The sequence below is a fragment of the Gopherus evgoodei genome, chromosome 2 (assembly GCF_007399415.2).
Source record: "Gopherus evgoodei ecotype Sinaloan lineage chromosome 2, rGopEvg1_v1.p, whole genome shotgun sequence".
NCBI classification, from domain to species: Eukaryota; Metazoa; Chordata; order Testudines; family Testudinidae; genus Gopherus; species Gopherus evgoodei.
Window position 1 is genome coordinate 232552817 of NC_044323.1, and position 14462 is coordinate 232567278.

Below are 14462 nucleotides of genomic sequence, written 5' to 3' on the forward strand. Positions count from 1 at the left end.
TGAACCTAGGTTTACAATTATCAATAGTTGCCTTTCTTATCTAACATAGTAGATTTCGTCCCAACGTTCAGTCTAAGACATAGTTGTCTGGTTTCTCAATAACAAAACCAAATAATCCAAACATTCATGAAAGCACCCTGCTCTGCCAGGGGTTTTCCTCTGTGAATGGATTGAAAGTGCCTTTCATAAACCCTCTTTTATACTGAAAACAGTCTTTTGTTTCTGGTTGCAGGCAGGGTGAATCCCTGCTTTGTTCCAGACTTTCTTTTTACCGTTAAGTGGCTTTAATTGTCTGTCACTGATTTATGGTTTTGCATTCACTTTTCTGGGATGTGGCAAGGGTGGATAATAAAATCTTGCCTTTACCTTACCAGCTGACTATGGAGAGGTGACAACTTCCTCTTACTTGAATGGGTCATCATTGAAACACATTACTGCCTGGTGACTAATCTCTACTTCAAGTCCATAAGGCATATTTTCAATATAAATATATTATTCCATAAATGTTACCCGGAAAATACATCTCACAATCATTATGAGTCTTGACAAATTATACGCTTTCTGTAGATATCTTACATGTTGCTCTTTATGGATAAATATCCTGTAATACATGTTTCATATAGTGAGTTTATCAAGTCTGAGGTGAGAGCTGTTTGCAAAGAACAGGAGACCTTTGCCAAGGAGTCTCTGAGTCACAGCATTTCTAAGGATATTATAGGAATTAGCTAACAAACTTTCTGTACACCACACAACTATCTTCATTTTTTTTAAAAGCCCTGGAGAACCATAATGATACTCGAAGAGTGAATAAAAATTAATGTGGTACCAGCCTTTAAAAAAAGAAAGGGAGAGTGGTCCTGGCACTTACTTTCTCATACACAAATACTTACATAGTCTAACTTCACCCTTTAGGAAAATAATGTAATAAATGTCAAGAGAAAAATCACTAGACAGCTAGAGTGTAAGTAGTAAGCAACAAACATCTTAGAAAGACTAAATCTTGACAAACTTGGTTGCTTTCTTCAAATAACTTCGTGAAATTCATTTGGATTTTAGGAATGCATGTGGTAATGTCTCACAAAATCGTATTGAAAATTGTAATTCAAATTGACTGATGAAAACTGCCATATTTTGCTTGAAAACTGTATGAAGGACCATAAACGAATTGTAATTACATAGTATAAATAGTAATATATTTCACTGAAGGGAATTCTCTATTGGGGTGCAACATGCATGAGTCTAAGGCCAAGTCTACTTAACATCTTCTTTTAGGTCTGGAACAGAGAGGAAATAGCAATACTAAGTTGGGAAGAGATGCAAATATCAGAGAGACAGATATAATACAGAGAGGCCCAAGAAAAATTACAGATATGGACAGAGACTAACATAGTGAGTTAGAAAGATGGAAGCTGGGGGCAATAACCTGAAACACATGTTTTGAATGTTAAGGAGAAACCCAGATAACACTAATTCTGAGAGACATTTAGGGATGGTAATGGCCAGCAAATTAGTAATGAGTGTGCAGTGCAGTGTGACCGCAAAAAAGTCATTGTGTTTTGAGGTGCATAAACAGAGTTCTTGTTTAATGGATCATTTGGGGATGGAAGTGGGGAGATAATAATTGTCCTTATATATATGGCTGTGATAGGACTGCACCTGGAACATTATATTCAGATCTGGGTATTTCATTACCAGAAATGTAGCAGCAAATGTCATAGAATATAGAAACATCAAATGATTAGGGCTGTTGTATGCACTGATTAGAAAGGAAGTGTCCATCAACTGTTTTATTAATAAGATGCTTCACGCACTCGGACCTTTGAAGACTGGCTCTTTACTTTTTGAGTAAGTAGTTTTCTGTTCTCATTATTGCTCAATCCTAAATAATAGCATGCTTCATATGGCAAATGTTTTAGTGATGATGTATGTAAAGAAATGCATAGTTGTCTCTCACTAGAAAATAGAAAATACTATTGGAAAATGTAATCACCTGCTAAAAATACTATACCATTTGTATTCAGCACCTGACACAGGTTTATAGTCAAGTGCATTAGCCTTGATCCTACTTCACAAAACTCATAGACATCTGCAAAATTAGAATTAACTCTGGGCTGCTCTTGCAAGCTGCTGAGTATTCCATGGTTTGTTCCATCAATTCCCTTTGACAAAATGGAAAGTTGAAGGTGTGTCAGTTTCAGAGTAACTGTGCCTGTATTCCCTCTTTGTGAATTAAATGTGCTTTGTGACTTTTTAATTTAGAGCAAAGGTTTGGATTGGTTCTTATTTTTGTTGAATCACTAGTAGTTCTACTGTTTGGAACACTGATACTCTCATTTACTTCCTGTCAACATTTGTTTACTGTAGAAGTAGCTCGCGAGACTGAGCCTTCATTGGTACTTAGAGTATCAGGTCTTTTTTCAGCAGCTCTCATTGGTTTGTGGAGACAATTTTACTTCAGGAAGTGTCACTGTTTTGCCAAAGATGTCTTTCAAATTTCAAAATCTTCCTAAAATTATGTCTGATTAAACTCTAGCAGGAATATAGAGAATTTTAGAATTTCTTCTTCACCTTTGCCTTATCTTGTCAATTGGAGTCTATGGCACTTGTTCTTCATCTGCAAGTGTTCTTATCAAGTGCATCTTCCAAGCTGATACCAGCCTTCTTCATATCCTCCTTCAATGTAGCAAACTGACACTTTGGGATCTTCCTCGTGGGCTCTGCCTCATAACTTCTAGATCTTGTACTCTCTAGCTCACATATCATCTTATGTGACCCAACCATCTCAGTCAATACTCCCTGGGCTTTTCTATGATGGAGGCTCTACCTGCATCATGACTCACATCATTTCATTATGTAGCCTAGCTCTCATCTTGCCCAGTCTTCACCTGAATATTCTCATTATGACAGCATGAAGTAGTTCTTCTCTCTTCCTCATTGGCTAGCATTACAGCCCACACATCATAGCTAGTCTAATCATAGAATCATAGAACTGGAAGGGACCTCAAGAGGTCATCTAGTCCAGTCCCCTGCACACAAGGCAGGACTAAGTATTATCTGGACCATCCCTGACAGGTGGTTGTCCAACCTGCTCTAAAAAAATCCCCAATGATGGAGATTCTACAACCTCCCTAGGCAATTTATTCCTGTGCTTAACCACTCTGACAGTTAGGAAGTTTTTCATAATGTCCAACCTAAAGCACCTTTGCTCCAATTTAAGCCCATTGCTTGTCGTCGTATCCTCAGACGTTAAGAAGCAAATTTTTCTCCCTCCTCTTTGTAACAACCTTTTATGTATTTGAAAACTATTACTGTGTCCCCTCTCGGTCTTCTTCTTTCCAGACTAAACAAACCCAATGTTTTCAATCTTCCCTCATAGGTCATGTTTTCTAGACCTTTAATCATTTTTGTTACTCTTCTATGGACTTTTTCCAATTTGTCCACATCTTTCCTGAAATGTGGCACCCAGAACTCGACACAATACTCCAGTTGAAGCCTAATCAGGGTGGAGCAGAGCAGAAGAATTATTTCTCATGTCTTGCTTACAATGCTCCTGTTAATACATCCCAGAATGATGTTTGCATTTTTTGCAGCAATGTTACACTGTTGACTTGTATTTAGCTTATGATTCACTTTGAGCCCCAGATACCTTTCCGCAGTACTCCTTCCTAGGCAGTCATTTCCCATATTTATGTGTGCAAGTGATTGTCCCTTCCTAAGTGGAGTACTTTGCATTTGTTGAATTTCATTCTATTTACTTCAGACCATTTCTCCAGTTTGTCCAGAACATTTTGAATTTTAATCCTATCCTCCAAAGCACTTGGAACCCCTCCCAGCTTGGTATCAACCGCAAACTTTATAAGTGTACTCTCTATGCCATTATCTAAATCATTAATGAAGATATTGAACAGAACCAGACCCAGAATTGATCCCTGCAGGGCCCTACTCATTATGCCCTTCCAGCATGACTGGTAACTACTCTCTGGGAACGATTTTCCAATGAGTTATGCACCCACCTTGTAGTTGCTCCATCTAAGTTGTATTTCCCTAGTTTGTTTATGAGCAGGTCATGCGAGACAGTATCAAAAGCCTTACTAGATTCATAGATTCTAGGGTCAGAAGGGACCAATGTGATCATCTAGTCCGACCCCCTGCACAAAGCCGGCCACAGAACCCTACCCATCCACTTCTATAACAAACCCCTAACCTATGCCTGAGTTATTGAAGTCTTCAAATTGTGGTTTGAAGACCTCAAGCTGCAGAGAATCCACCAGCAAGTGACCCATGCCCCACACTGCAGGGGAAGGCAAAAAACCTCCAGGGCCTCTGCCAATCTGCCCTGGAGGAAAATTCCCCCCCGACCCCAAATATGGCGATCAGCTAAACCCTGAGCATGTGGGCAAGACTCACCAGCCAGCACTCAGGAAAGAATTCTCTGCAGTAACTCAGATCCCATCCCATCCAACATCCCATCACCAACCACTGGGCATACTTATCTGGCGATAATCAAAGATCAATTGCCAAAATTAGGCTCTCCCATCATACCATCCCTTCCATAAACTTATCAAGCTTAATCTTAAAGCCAGATATGTCTTTTGCCCCCACTACTCCCCTTGGAAGGCTGTTCCAGAACTTCACTCCTCTAATGGTTAGAAACCTTCGTCAAGATATACCACATCCACTGCTTCCCCACTCCCCATCCACAAGGCTTGATATGCTGTCAAAGAAAGCTATCAGGTTGGTTTGATACAACCTGTCCTTGACAAATCCATGCTGACTGTTATTTATCACCTTATTATCTTCTAGGTGTTTACAAATTGACTGCTTAATTATTTGCTCCATTACCTTTCAGGTACAGAAGTTAAACTGACTGGTCTGTAACTCCCTGGGTTGTCCTTATTTCCCTTTTTATAGCTGGGCACTATATTTGCCCTTTTCCAGTCGTCTGGAATGTCTCCCGTCTTCCATGACTTTTCAAAGATAATTGCTAATGACTCAGATATCTCCTCACTCAGCTCCTTGAGTATTCTAGGATGCATTTCATCAGGCCCTGGTGATTTGAAGACATCTAACTTGTCATGGTCTTATACTCTTTGTTCTTTAGTTTACTTGGCATGTTCTTTTATCACGAAGAATTTCCATCAACTCCCTCCGTTTGTGTCAAGTGTTCTTCTTATGACTCCTAACATGCTCATCGACATTCCCATCATGGCTCAACGCTGACCTGAAATATTTGAATTGTTGCATAGACTTTAACTCAATCTCATCTAGCTTTACTAGCATCTCCTTTCCCTCTCAATGAAGCGGAGCATGTGTTTCATCTTTTGTCAACTGATTCATCAATCATTTTCCTCTAATGCAGCCCTCCATCATTCTAGGTCCCTGTGAGATGGTGCATCAGTGGAACAGCACCCCCTCTTTCCAGGTATGGGGTAGCCCCTGAGCTCACATAGCCTAGCAGAGCAGTCATCTATTCCCAGTGCCCAGGAGGCTGAAAACACTATGTTTACTCCGAAGTCTGATCATTAGGAGGTTAGTAGGGAAAACTAGGCCCACCCACTCTAGTGGGTTCCAGCTCAGGGCCCTTGAGCTAGATAAGCAGGATCAGGATTCTTCAGTGACCTGAGATCCTTCCTACCTTTCCCTGGATCTCTGCAGGCTCTCCAGCTTGTGGGACAGTTCACCCCCTTATGGGCTGTTGTTTATGGGTGGCACTTTAGTAGTTTGCTGGCAGGAGCTCCTTTCTCCAGCCTCCTCACTTCTTTGGTAGCCACCCTGCCCTTCTGCTTCCCAGCCCTTTTATCCTCTCAGCTGCTGTGAGGCTGCCAATCAGCAGTGGCCAGTAGTGCCTGTATTAACCCTTTGGTTGCTGAGCTAGCATGGTGCATGGACACCCCATAACAGTCCCTTTCCAGTTTGTATTTATCATCGTGGCACAACAGAATGTAATTAGTGAAAAGCATGCTGCATGGAGCCTCTCCTCTGATCCCCTTGGCAAGGTGTCCATTACAATCATAGATAGGAATGGGCGTAAGGCTGATTTTTTTGACCCAGGAGTACACTCACAGTGAATGATTCACTGTAGCCACAGCAACTTCTCAGTACTCTTGTGCTACTCTCATATCCATGATAATCTGAATATATATCTATGGCAAGCTGAGTGACTGCAGGCATCACCATGTCAATTCCTTAGGAACTCTGTCATAAGCCTGTTGTAGGTCCACATACACTAAATGCATTTGCTTTCATTTCTCCCTATACTTCTCCTGCAATATTCAGGCTGCAAACACTGCATCCATTGATGACCTTCCTGGCATAAACCCAGGTTGTTACTTACTTGCTGCTCCATTTCCTTGCAGAGTCTTTTCTCAATAATTCTTTCCAGCCATTTCATTGTGTGACTCATTAACCCTCCCTGATGTTCATGAATCTCAATCCTTTCCACTTTGTCTCTTATATTCAGGCAAAGTGCAGTCTCCTTCTATTCAGCATCTCAGCTACTTCCCTTGATATCCCAGTCATGTTCCTGCATTCAGGGAAGCCAGACCTAGTTCTTGGACTCATTTCTTTAGCCTTTGCCCACTTTCCACAGCCGTCAGGTGAATCAGTTGCACTTTGCTTCCAAGGGATACCCTAGCACTGTACTTACATACTTCCTGAGGATGAAGACCCATAGAGCATGTGTGATTGTCACAACATTTACAAGCTGGCTGGCCATGCCTGACATTCTTGAGATCAGAGTTCCTTCTCCTAGGTGGATGGCCTGCCCTGGCTAACAAGACCCACCTGCCCGGAGAATATTGTTAAAATTTATATGGCATAAAAAGGACCAAGATAAATGCAGCTACTTTGTGTAGTCCACCCTAGCTATTCCAAATATCATACAATAGTATCAAGCCAGCCAGCTCAAAGCAATAGCGGATTGGGCATGCTTTAATCTATCCAAACACTGGGTCTTTGCTGAATAAGAAAACTGATGCAATGTAAATATTGCTCGGTTACCATGGATTAATAAAAAATCATGCCCTCCAGAAGTGTGCACATAGCCTCTGGCAAAGAATGTTCTGTGGGTTTGTATGAAAGGGAACATGCAACACCAGTGCTGCCTAACAGACTGGCAGGTCTGCGGCAGGTAGCCTCCTCCCTGGCATTCTCTCTTTTTCATTACAGTTCTGTCGTGTGAGTCTGTCCCTTCTTTTGTGACTCAGCCCTCCAGCCAAGTCACACATTCCTGTCCACTCCTTCCGCAGTACACAAAAGAGAGTCCAATACCAGGGAAGTCTTTTGGTGCCTGCAAGGGTTTCAGGGCTTTCTCGTTAGTTCAGGGACTTGGGGTCTCTGGACTTTTGAGCATCCAGGGTGTTCCCCAGCTGGATTCCCTGCCAAAAGAATGGCTTCTATTGTTGTCCCGTCCCCATCCCGATTTTTCATACTTGATGGGACTCTTTTTTGTGTACTACAGAAGGGATGGACAGGAATGTGTGACCTGGCTGGAGGGCTGAGTCACAAAAGAAGGGACAGACTCACAAGACAGAACTGTAATGGAAAAGGGGGAATGCTAGGGAGGAGACTACCTGCCGCAGACCTGCCTGTGTTGTCAGGTCTCAAGCAATAAGATCTCCCTCTGAGCTGCTCTGCCTCCAGCTTGTACAGCCTTTGCAGGAGTGGGAAGGCAGTGGTGCCTGGGCCCAGAGCTGCTTCTTAACCCCTTGTTCTCCAGGGCGGGGTTTTTATGTCCCATCACAGTTTGGGATAAAACTAGAGATAAGAAACTCTTTTCCTTCACCAATTACATCCATTTCAAATAAATAGATTTTCACATGAATTACAAATGAGAGAGTTTTAAAGATTGGAAAAGCCGTGGAATACATAGGGTTGGCCAGCGCTTTGCCAAAGAATTTTTTCTAACTTATTTAGAAATCAAAACCAACCCACTTTCCCATGGTATCAGTATCTTCAAGATAGGCATTTTGTTTCTCAACTTTCTAGAAAATTTGTATTATATACAGAAATCTAACTTTTATAAAATCAGTGGCTTCTGGTCAATAAGGAAACAAACAACAACAAAAAACTAAAACTAAGTTATATCAGCTTTAGCAGACAACTTTCCTAACAAAGAAATTATTTGACACGGTGGGGAAAGGATTTGGGTAGACCAATTACCTCAGAAGAATGGGCTTTAAAGTGGAGAAGAGGCCCTGCAATCTCAATCTTTTGCATGATAAAAGAAAATGCCTAAGATACTCTGTCAATGGTGCCTTACACCATTCTGATTAAAATATAAATATATTGATATAGATTGAATGGGATAAATGTTGGAAAAATTGCAGTGAAAAAGGTGATTTTAATATATGTGTGCAGCATCTCTCCTCTCTTTGGAAGCTTTGGTTAATGTAAAATATTGCAGCATTTGGGCAGACAATAAATCCTGAACTATTTGAGATTCAGACTCTCCCTAATTAAATATTCTCTGAATTATTCTGTGCACAAAAGTTAAGCCTAGTTCTTGGACTGAAACCTGTCAGGCAGGCTTAAACATTAATAACGGATTCCTACTTGGTTGCTAATCATTGCTTAAATGGATTTTGGGGCTAGCACTTCAGCTGATGGACACTTTCTGAAGGGTAATAAATGCTGAGGAAACACTTATTTCCAGCTATTGCTCTTCTTACTTGTGTTTCTGACTGTAGTTAACTTTTACTCAGAAGGAAGATGATTGCAGGTCAAAGAGAATGAAAAGGAAGACATGTAAAAGGCGTATTGCTGTAGTGGGGTTAATACTTTCCATCATTCATCCTAATGAAAAGTCTATTTATATCTCTTCTTTTCATTTTTTTCATTTCTTCCTTTGTAGATCTCTCAATCTACATGAGCCTTTTGGAGAGACTAAAAGATGTGAAATCTGTAATCATAAAAACCTGTCACTATCCTGTTTGTAAATCATTTTCTCTTAAAAAATGAACTGAGAAGCTTGTTACCAGCTTGTCAGAGTTACTGAATGTTTTTTAAAAAGTGGAATCTGGAGGCAAAGCAAAATAATTTTTTTAAAACATGATTAACCTTTATAAATATTTTCTTAGTGGAACAACTGATAACATTTCATTACCACTAAATGCTCAGTTGCAAATATAACACCTGCATGTGTCTAAAAGGGATAGCTCTGAACTGTATGTGCGTCTCATGAGATGGCAGTGGGAGTTCAGTTGCATTTAAATGAAATGAGTCAGGAAAAGGATGTGAAGTAGAAGGAATAGATTTGCCACAAAACCTCCAGTTGTGATTCAACATTTGTTATGCAGGCAGTACCGAGAACCAAATGGTTAACCAAAGGAAGTTCAAATCTCTCCTGTATCTGAGCAGAACTACAGGAAACTTCCATTGTCCAAGAAACAAAAGCATTATCCAGACAGCAACACCACAAAGCCAAAATTAATAACTGAATAGTAGAATATTTTATACCTGTTCCCTCTGTATCAAGGCTATTGTCAGAGCTACCATATTTTGAGAGCTGAATCTGCTTTTTTTTCTCCCTCTCATAAGGCTCTTTTTAATGGAAAAGTTTCTTTATACTGTAATCTCTAGTAAAGAAACAGCCAGGTGGCATTGCTAGACTAGTATATTAATTAACACATAATATATTATTACCCACACTAAAAAAAACTATAACATTGTACTCTATGAAATATAACATTTCATTTATGCACACCATTGAACATCTGTTGTGAACAGTCAAATGAGCAAGAGGTTTATTTCCTGACATTGTTTAATATTTACACAGTTATACAGTAGGTGATAAACTCCCTATGAATCCACGCTCTTTTGGGGGAGGCAATAAAGATGTGGCAATGAATTCCCAAGGGCTTGGCAACATTTAGCAGTAGACATAATTCTATTAAGATTGTGCTGTTGTACATGGGCCACCCCATGAATTTTTCATAATGTACACACAATTGAACCCCCTCATGTCCAGCCCCCACCCCGCCCAGGGCTCCCTGCCACCCTTCCCCTGGCTGGTTTCCCAGTGGGCACACACTGCAGCTCCCAGGTCTTGAGGCTGTTGCTGAGAAGTTCTGCAAGCAGAGCAGCAGGGACATAGGCATCTGGAAGAGAGACCAAGCTGGGTAGGCCCCCAGAACAGAGCCTTGGTATAGGAGTCAGCCCTATGGCAAGGGAGAGGAGCTGCAGCATAGGTCACCCCACTGCCCACTCAGGTTTGGCCCCATCATGATGCGAGTGGGGTGGCAAGACCAAAATTTAGTGAGTAGGGTTGCACCCTTGTGCAAGGGAGTCACAGCACTGCTCAGGAGGGGCTGCAGGGCCAAACCTGAGTGGCATTGCAACTTGCATGTTCCAGGTTGCAATGCCACTCGCTCAATTTTGGCCCCACCCACAATTACAAAGCCCATTGACACCATGCATATCCACAGATGTTTCCTGATATTGTACGCTAACTCCCACCACAGAGCATTTCCCCAGTGTGTCTATATTGCTTTGAAAACTTCAATTGTCCAGTTTCCAAATCAACAAATATTCTGTGCGCCAACTCATTAAGGCTTGTACATTTAAATACAATGATGGTATGACCTGGTTTAACTGTACCACAGAGATTAGAGATACACTAATCAGAGGGACATCAGCTGATACATTGTGGATCTGATGTTGGGGAACTGGATAAATTATCTTGTTCTCTATTCAGGTGACCTGCCTGGGACTAAGTAGAATATCGCCAATCACAATAACATGTTTGAATCCCATATTGGAAATGTCCGGCCCACAAAATTCCACAATATTTGCCTCTCCAGCCTTTGCAACCTGAGCTTGACCTTACCCCCATTGCCTCAGCCATACTGTGCCATTTTGGATTTCATCATCCAAGGTGAACCCACATGCCAGCAACACACTTTGCTGTACATCACAGTGACATAACCAGGTACCTCTTGGAACAACATAAGGTATCTGTGGCTTTCTAGAATCCCCTGTCCGTCCCTACCCCCCCACACACACACACACCTATTCTTACCAGCATCTGAAGATGGGTGACAAATTCTTTTAAGATGCAGCTCACCAGGGTTGGTTCCAATGTCCCTATGAAATGGGCACTATATATGCTTAATGCCTAACTTAACCCTGAGGCCACGGGTGTCACTGACACCATACGATGAATCCACGTCTCATTGACGTCACATCTTTTCTTACAATAATAAACATTTGAGTAGCACTGGACCCTGCACCAATCTGTCTGTCATGAACTGTGCAGTTATTTGGAATCCACTATTATATCATCACACCAACTGGAAGACTTCATATGGTTGAATCCTTTTGAAATGCAGTCCTCTAGACTTACGTTTTATTAGAAGAGAATTTTCATCATAAATCAATAGTTACTATATTGGCATTGTACAGGGATGACCAGGAAGAAGGCTGACTGCATTTCAGCTGTGTTATATATGACACGAACCATAAGTATCGCAAGACACTAAACATCCTAATTAAACTTATTGAAAGCAGGAGGCTTCTGAAACTTTCAAAACAGTGGCCAGCAGTTCCTAACTTAAACTATCATTAGGAATCTGTGAGATGCTTTTACTATTATAATGACAGGCAATGAGGAGAAACATAATGTGTCGTTAATGGCTAATACTTGAATATGCTTGACTGACTGTCACAATAGAATGATAATAGGCTTTACTAGCTGGCACTGAAACAACATTGTTGCTGCCAGATTTAAAGCATTCCCCTGGGTTTAGAGTGTTTTTATAAAACAGCAGTGACTAGCTGTATTTTAGGAGGCTTATATGGATACTTGTATCTTTCTGAGCTGTCTGCACCAGAAACCTCCAAAGATTAACAGTTGGGTCAGCCAAGAGCATGACATCCTGTTGAAGTTGGAGGCAGGATAAAATCATATGTCCCCCAGGAGTGCCTTGAGCTGTGATCAAGCGTGAGTGGACTTCTCTGACTACGGATGAAATGCTTTTTTTGTTCCATGGGTTCTACAGTTATTGTCTGTTTGGAGATGAAGTGTGTAACCTGGCAGTTCTCAGATATGGTCTCAGGAGCTCCAGGTGCCCACGGAGCATCTGCTGGTGCTCTGTGAAGAATCGGCTGGTAATATGGTGCTGGCTGCTCCCCCTTGTTTCCAAGCGTTAAATCACATGAAAGACGGTTGAAAATATGTAACTATTTTGGTAATAGCACTCTTCCATTTAAGCAGTTGCTGTAGTTGCAGATGTTTATATGACTGTGAATGTCATGGGAGATGAAACATGAGATCATGAATGCAGAGGTGTCCATCAGACACACTATCTTTAGAGACATGGGTCATGAGATGAATATTTTTGAGATACCCTGGTCTAATCAATGACAACTTTTCTGGAGCTAGTTTTCAAGCCACAGCTCTGGTAGATTGTTTTTCATAGCAGTCTAGCATCGCTGATGAGGAATTGTGTGTTCAGCTGGAAGCTTTAGATTCATACCCCACATATTTCCTGTGCCACTTTTGCCCTCCTTTACCAGCCCCACCTTGCTAATACAAAGGATGAATCTTCTATGATGATCTTGAAATCCCTTTGATGCCCTTCTGCCCATCAGTAATGCCCTCTTGCCCCAAGTACATGATGCTTATGCATCACAAGATTAACTTGAAATCCAAAATTGCTCCTAGGCTAAGCTGACACAATGCATTCTGAAGTAAATAATGAAGACAAACACAGCAAGGGCCATTCCGCTCCTTAAATTATCCCTTCATGTTACTTTATTATTTACACTGAAGAAGTATGCAGTAGTATCAACCAACATCAGGATCCAGTTGGTGTTGTGGAAACACATGGATAGATAAGTTCCCAGCAGCCAATAGCAAAATCTCTGGGAGCTACACAAAATAAAAACCAGTTTAACACTATCAGCACTAAAAGCACTTCCTGAAATCCTGGCCCTGCTGAAGTCAATGGTAAAACTCACATTGATTTCAATGGAGACAGTACTTGACTCTCTTATTCTACTTCAAAATAATGGACTTGCACTGTGACTCACCCCTTCAAAAATATCATAAGTCAAAAACTGAGAAAAGAAACCTATTTTAGCCTCTGCCTTGCAGGTCAACAGGCAGATTGGATAGGGTATTCTTCAGCTCCGGTTCTAAACTGTTATGCAGTATTGCTGTGCACTATTAAACAATTGCTGGGTTCTGTCCCAGTAGTGACAAGGAGGTGGTACCCAGACATGCTATAAAAGTGATCCCTGCATAAAACTGTGGTGGGGCAGATCCTCACCCCAGCCAGGAAGGAGTTAAAGCGCTCCCTTGTGCGCAGTCAGAGCAGCCAGGAGGCTTGTGGAGCCTGGAGATAGGCAGGTCCTTAGAATAGAGACTCTCTGCTCAGTGCAGGGCAGCACTCTGAAGGAGCAGAGCTGCAACTCAGAGCTCCCTGAGCAGTGGTTTCTGACCAGGGAAATGGCTTGAAAGCCTAGGTCTCCCTGGCCCTCTCAGAGAGTAGATGGGCTGACATTTTTCTCTTTTTTTCCCTCTCTTTGGCTCCTTAAGACCTAGCACTCTGCTTTTTGTGGGCTGTGAGAGCATAGTGAGTTTTTGTTTGGACTTCTTTAACTTCTTCCCACAAGAGGGAGACACTGTGAACATCTAGAGGGCTGTGTCTCAGGCTCTAAAACAGGAATAATGCCCACCCTTTCCCCAAGGGGGTGCTAAAGAGGTATTGCCTGCTATAGTGTGTCTTTAATAGCCACATGCACAATAAGGAGCAGTGCAGGGTCAGATATAGGATATAGCACAGTGCCATATTTCAGAGGGGAGCCTTGACTCTGGGATGTGTTCCATGGCAAGGAATCATTCAGTTAGAAGAAACACACAAGCTGGTAGCCCTTTCCAGATCATTATGTGTACGTAGGTAGATTATGGTCAATGACAGGGAGAATGGCAACATCTAAAAGACCCATTCACACACACACATGTTCTAGAAGCTCATCAAGAGAGCACAAGCTACCTGAAAAAATGAATCAAAAGACTTGGGAAAATCTGCCTGGCTTATTCTTGCCAAAACCATTCTTGCCTGTGGTAAATTATTTATGTACATCTTCACTGCAGACTTGACTCAGGCCTTTACTCAGGTGTTGGCCCTAAGACCCCTCCCATCCATACTGATTTAAAATGATTCTTTAAGCCAGGCTAGTTGTCCCAGCTGTGAGATGGGTTAGAGCTCAGGTGCCCCTTTCAGTAGGGCTAGTAACCCACCCGCTTTGCAGTGAGGATGCACACTGAATCACTGGAGTGCTTGTAGTTGTCCAGTGCCTTCCCACAATTCCCCCTGCTTGCCCAGAAGGACACACAAGCTCTCCAAGAATTCAATGAGAAATAATCATAAAGCAGCTCAACTTACTGCAGCACAAAGAATCATTAGTCATGCTCCCAGAAGTCCTAGGAATACACAGGGGTGAGTACACACTAGGGAGGA

At 41.7% G+C, this 14462-nt stretch overlaps 1 protein-coding gene across 5 annotated transcripts in view; it reads left to right on the forward strand.

Moving 5' to 3' along the window:
* The window catches only part of NKAIN3 (sodium/potassium transporting ATPase interacting 3), a 547209-nt gene that overhangs the window by 512175 nt on the left and 20572 nt on the right, over window positions 1-14462 (forward strand). The window contains exon 6 of one of the 5 annotated variants that reach the window (XM_030553161.1): window positions 8852-8966. The exons of the other annotated variants lie outside the window; for them this stretch is intronic. Coding sequence (XP_030409021.1) covers window positions 8852-8958 — 107 coding nt within the window. The 3' untranslated portion in view covers window positions 8959-8966. Of the gene's footprint in view, window positions 1-8851; window positions 8967-14462 lie in introns of those variants that run through there. 5 annotated transcript variants of the gene reach the window in all.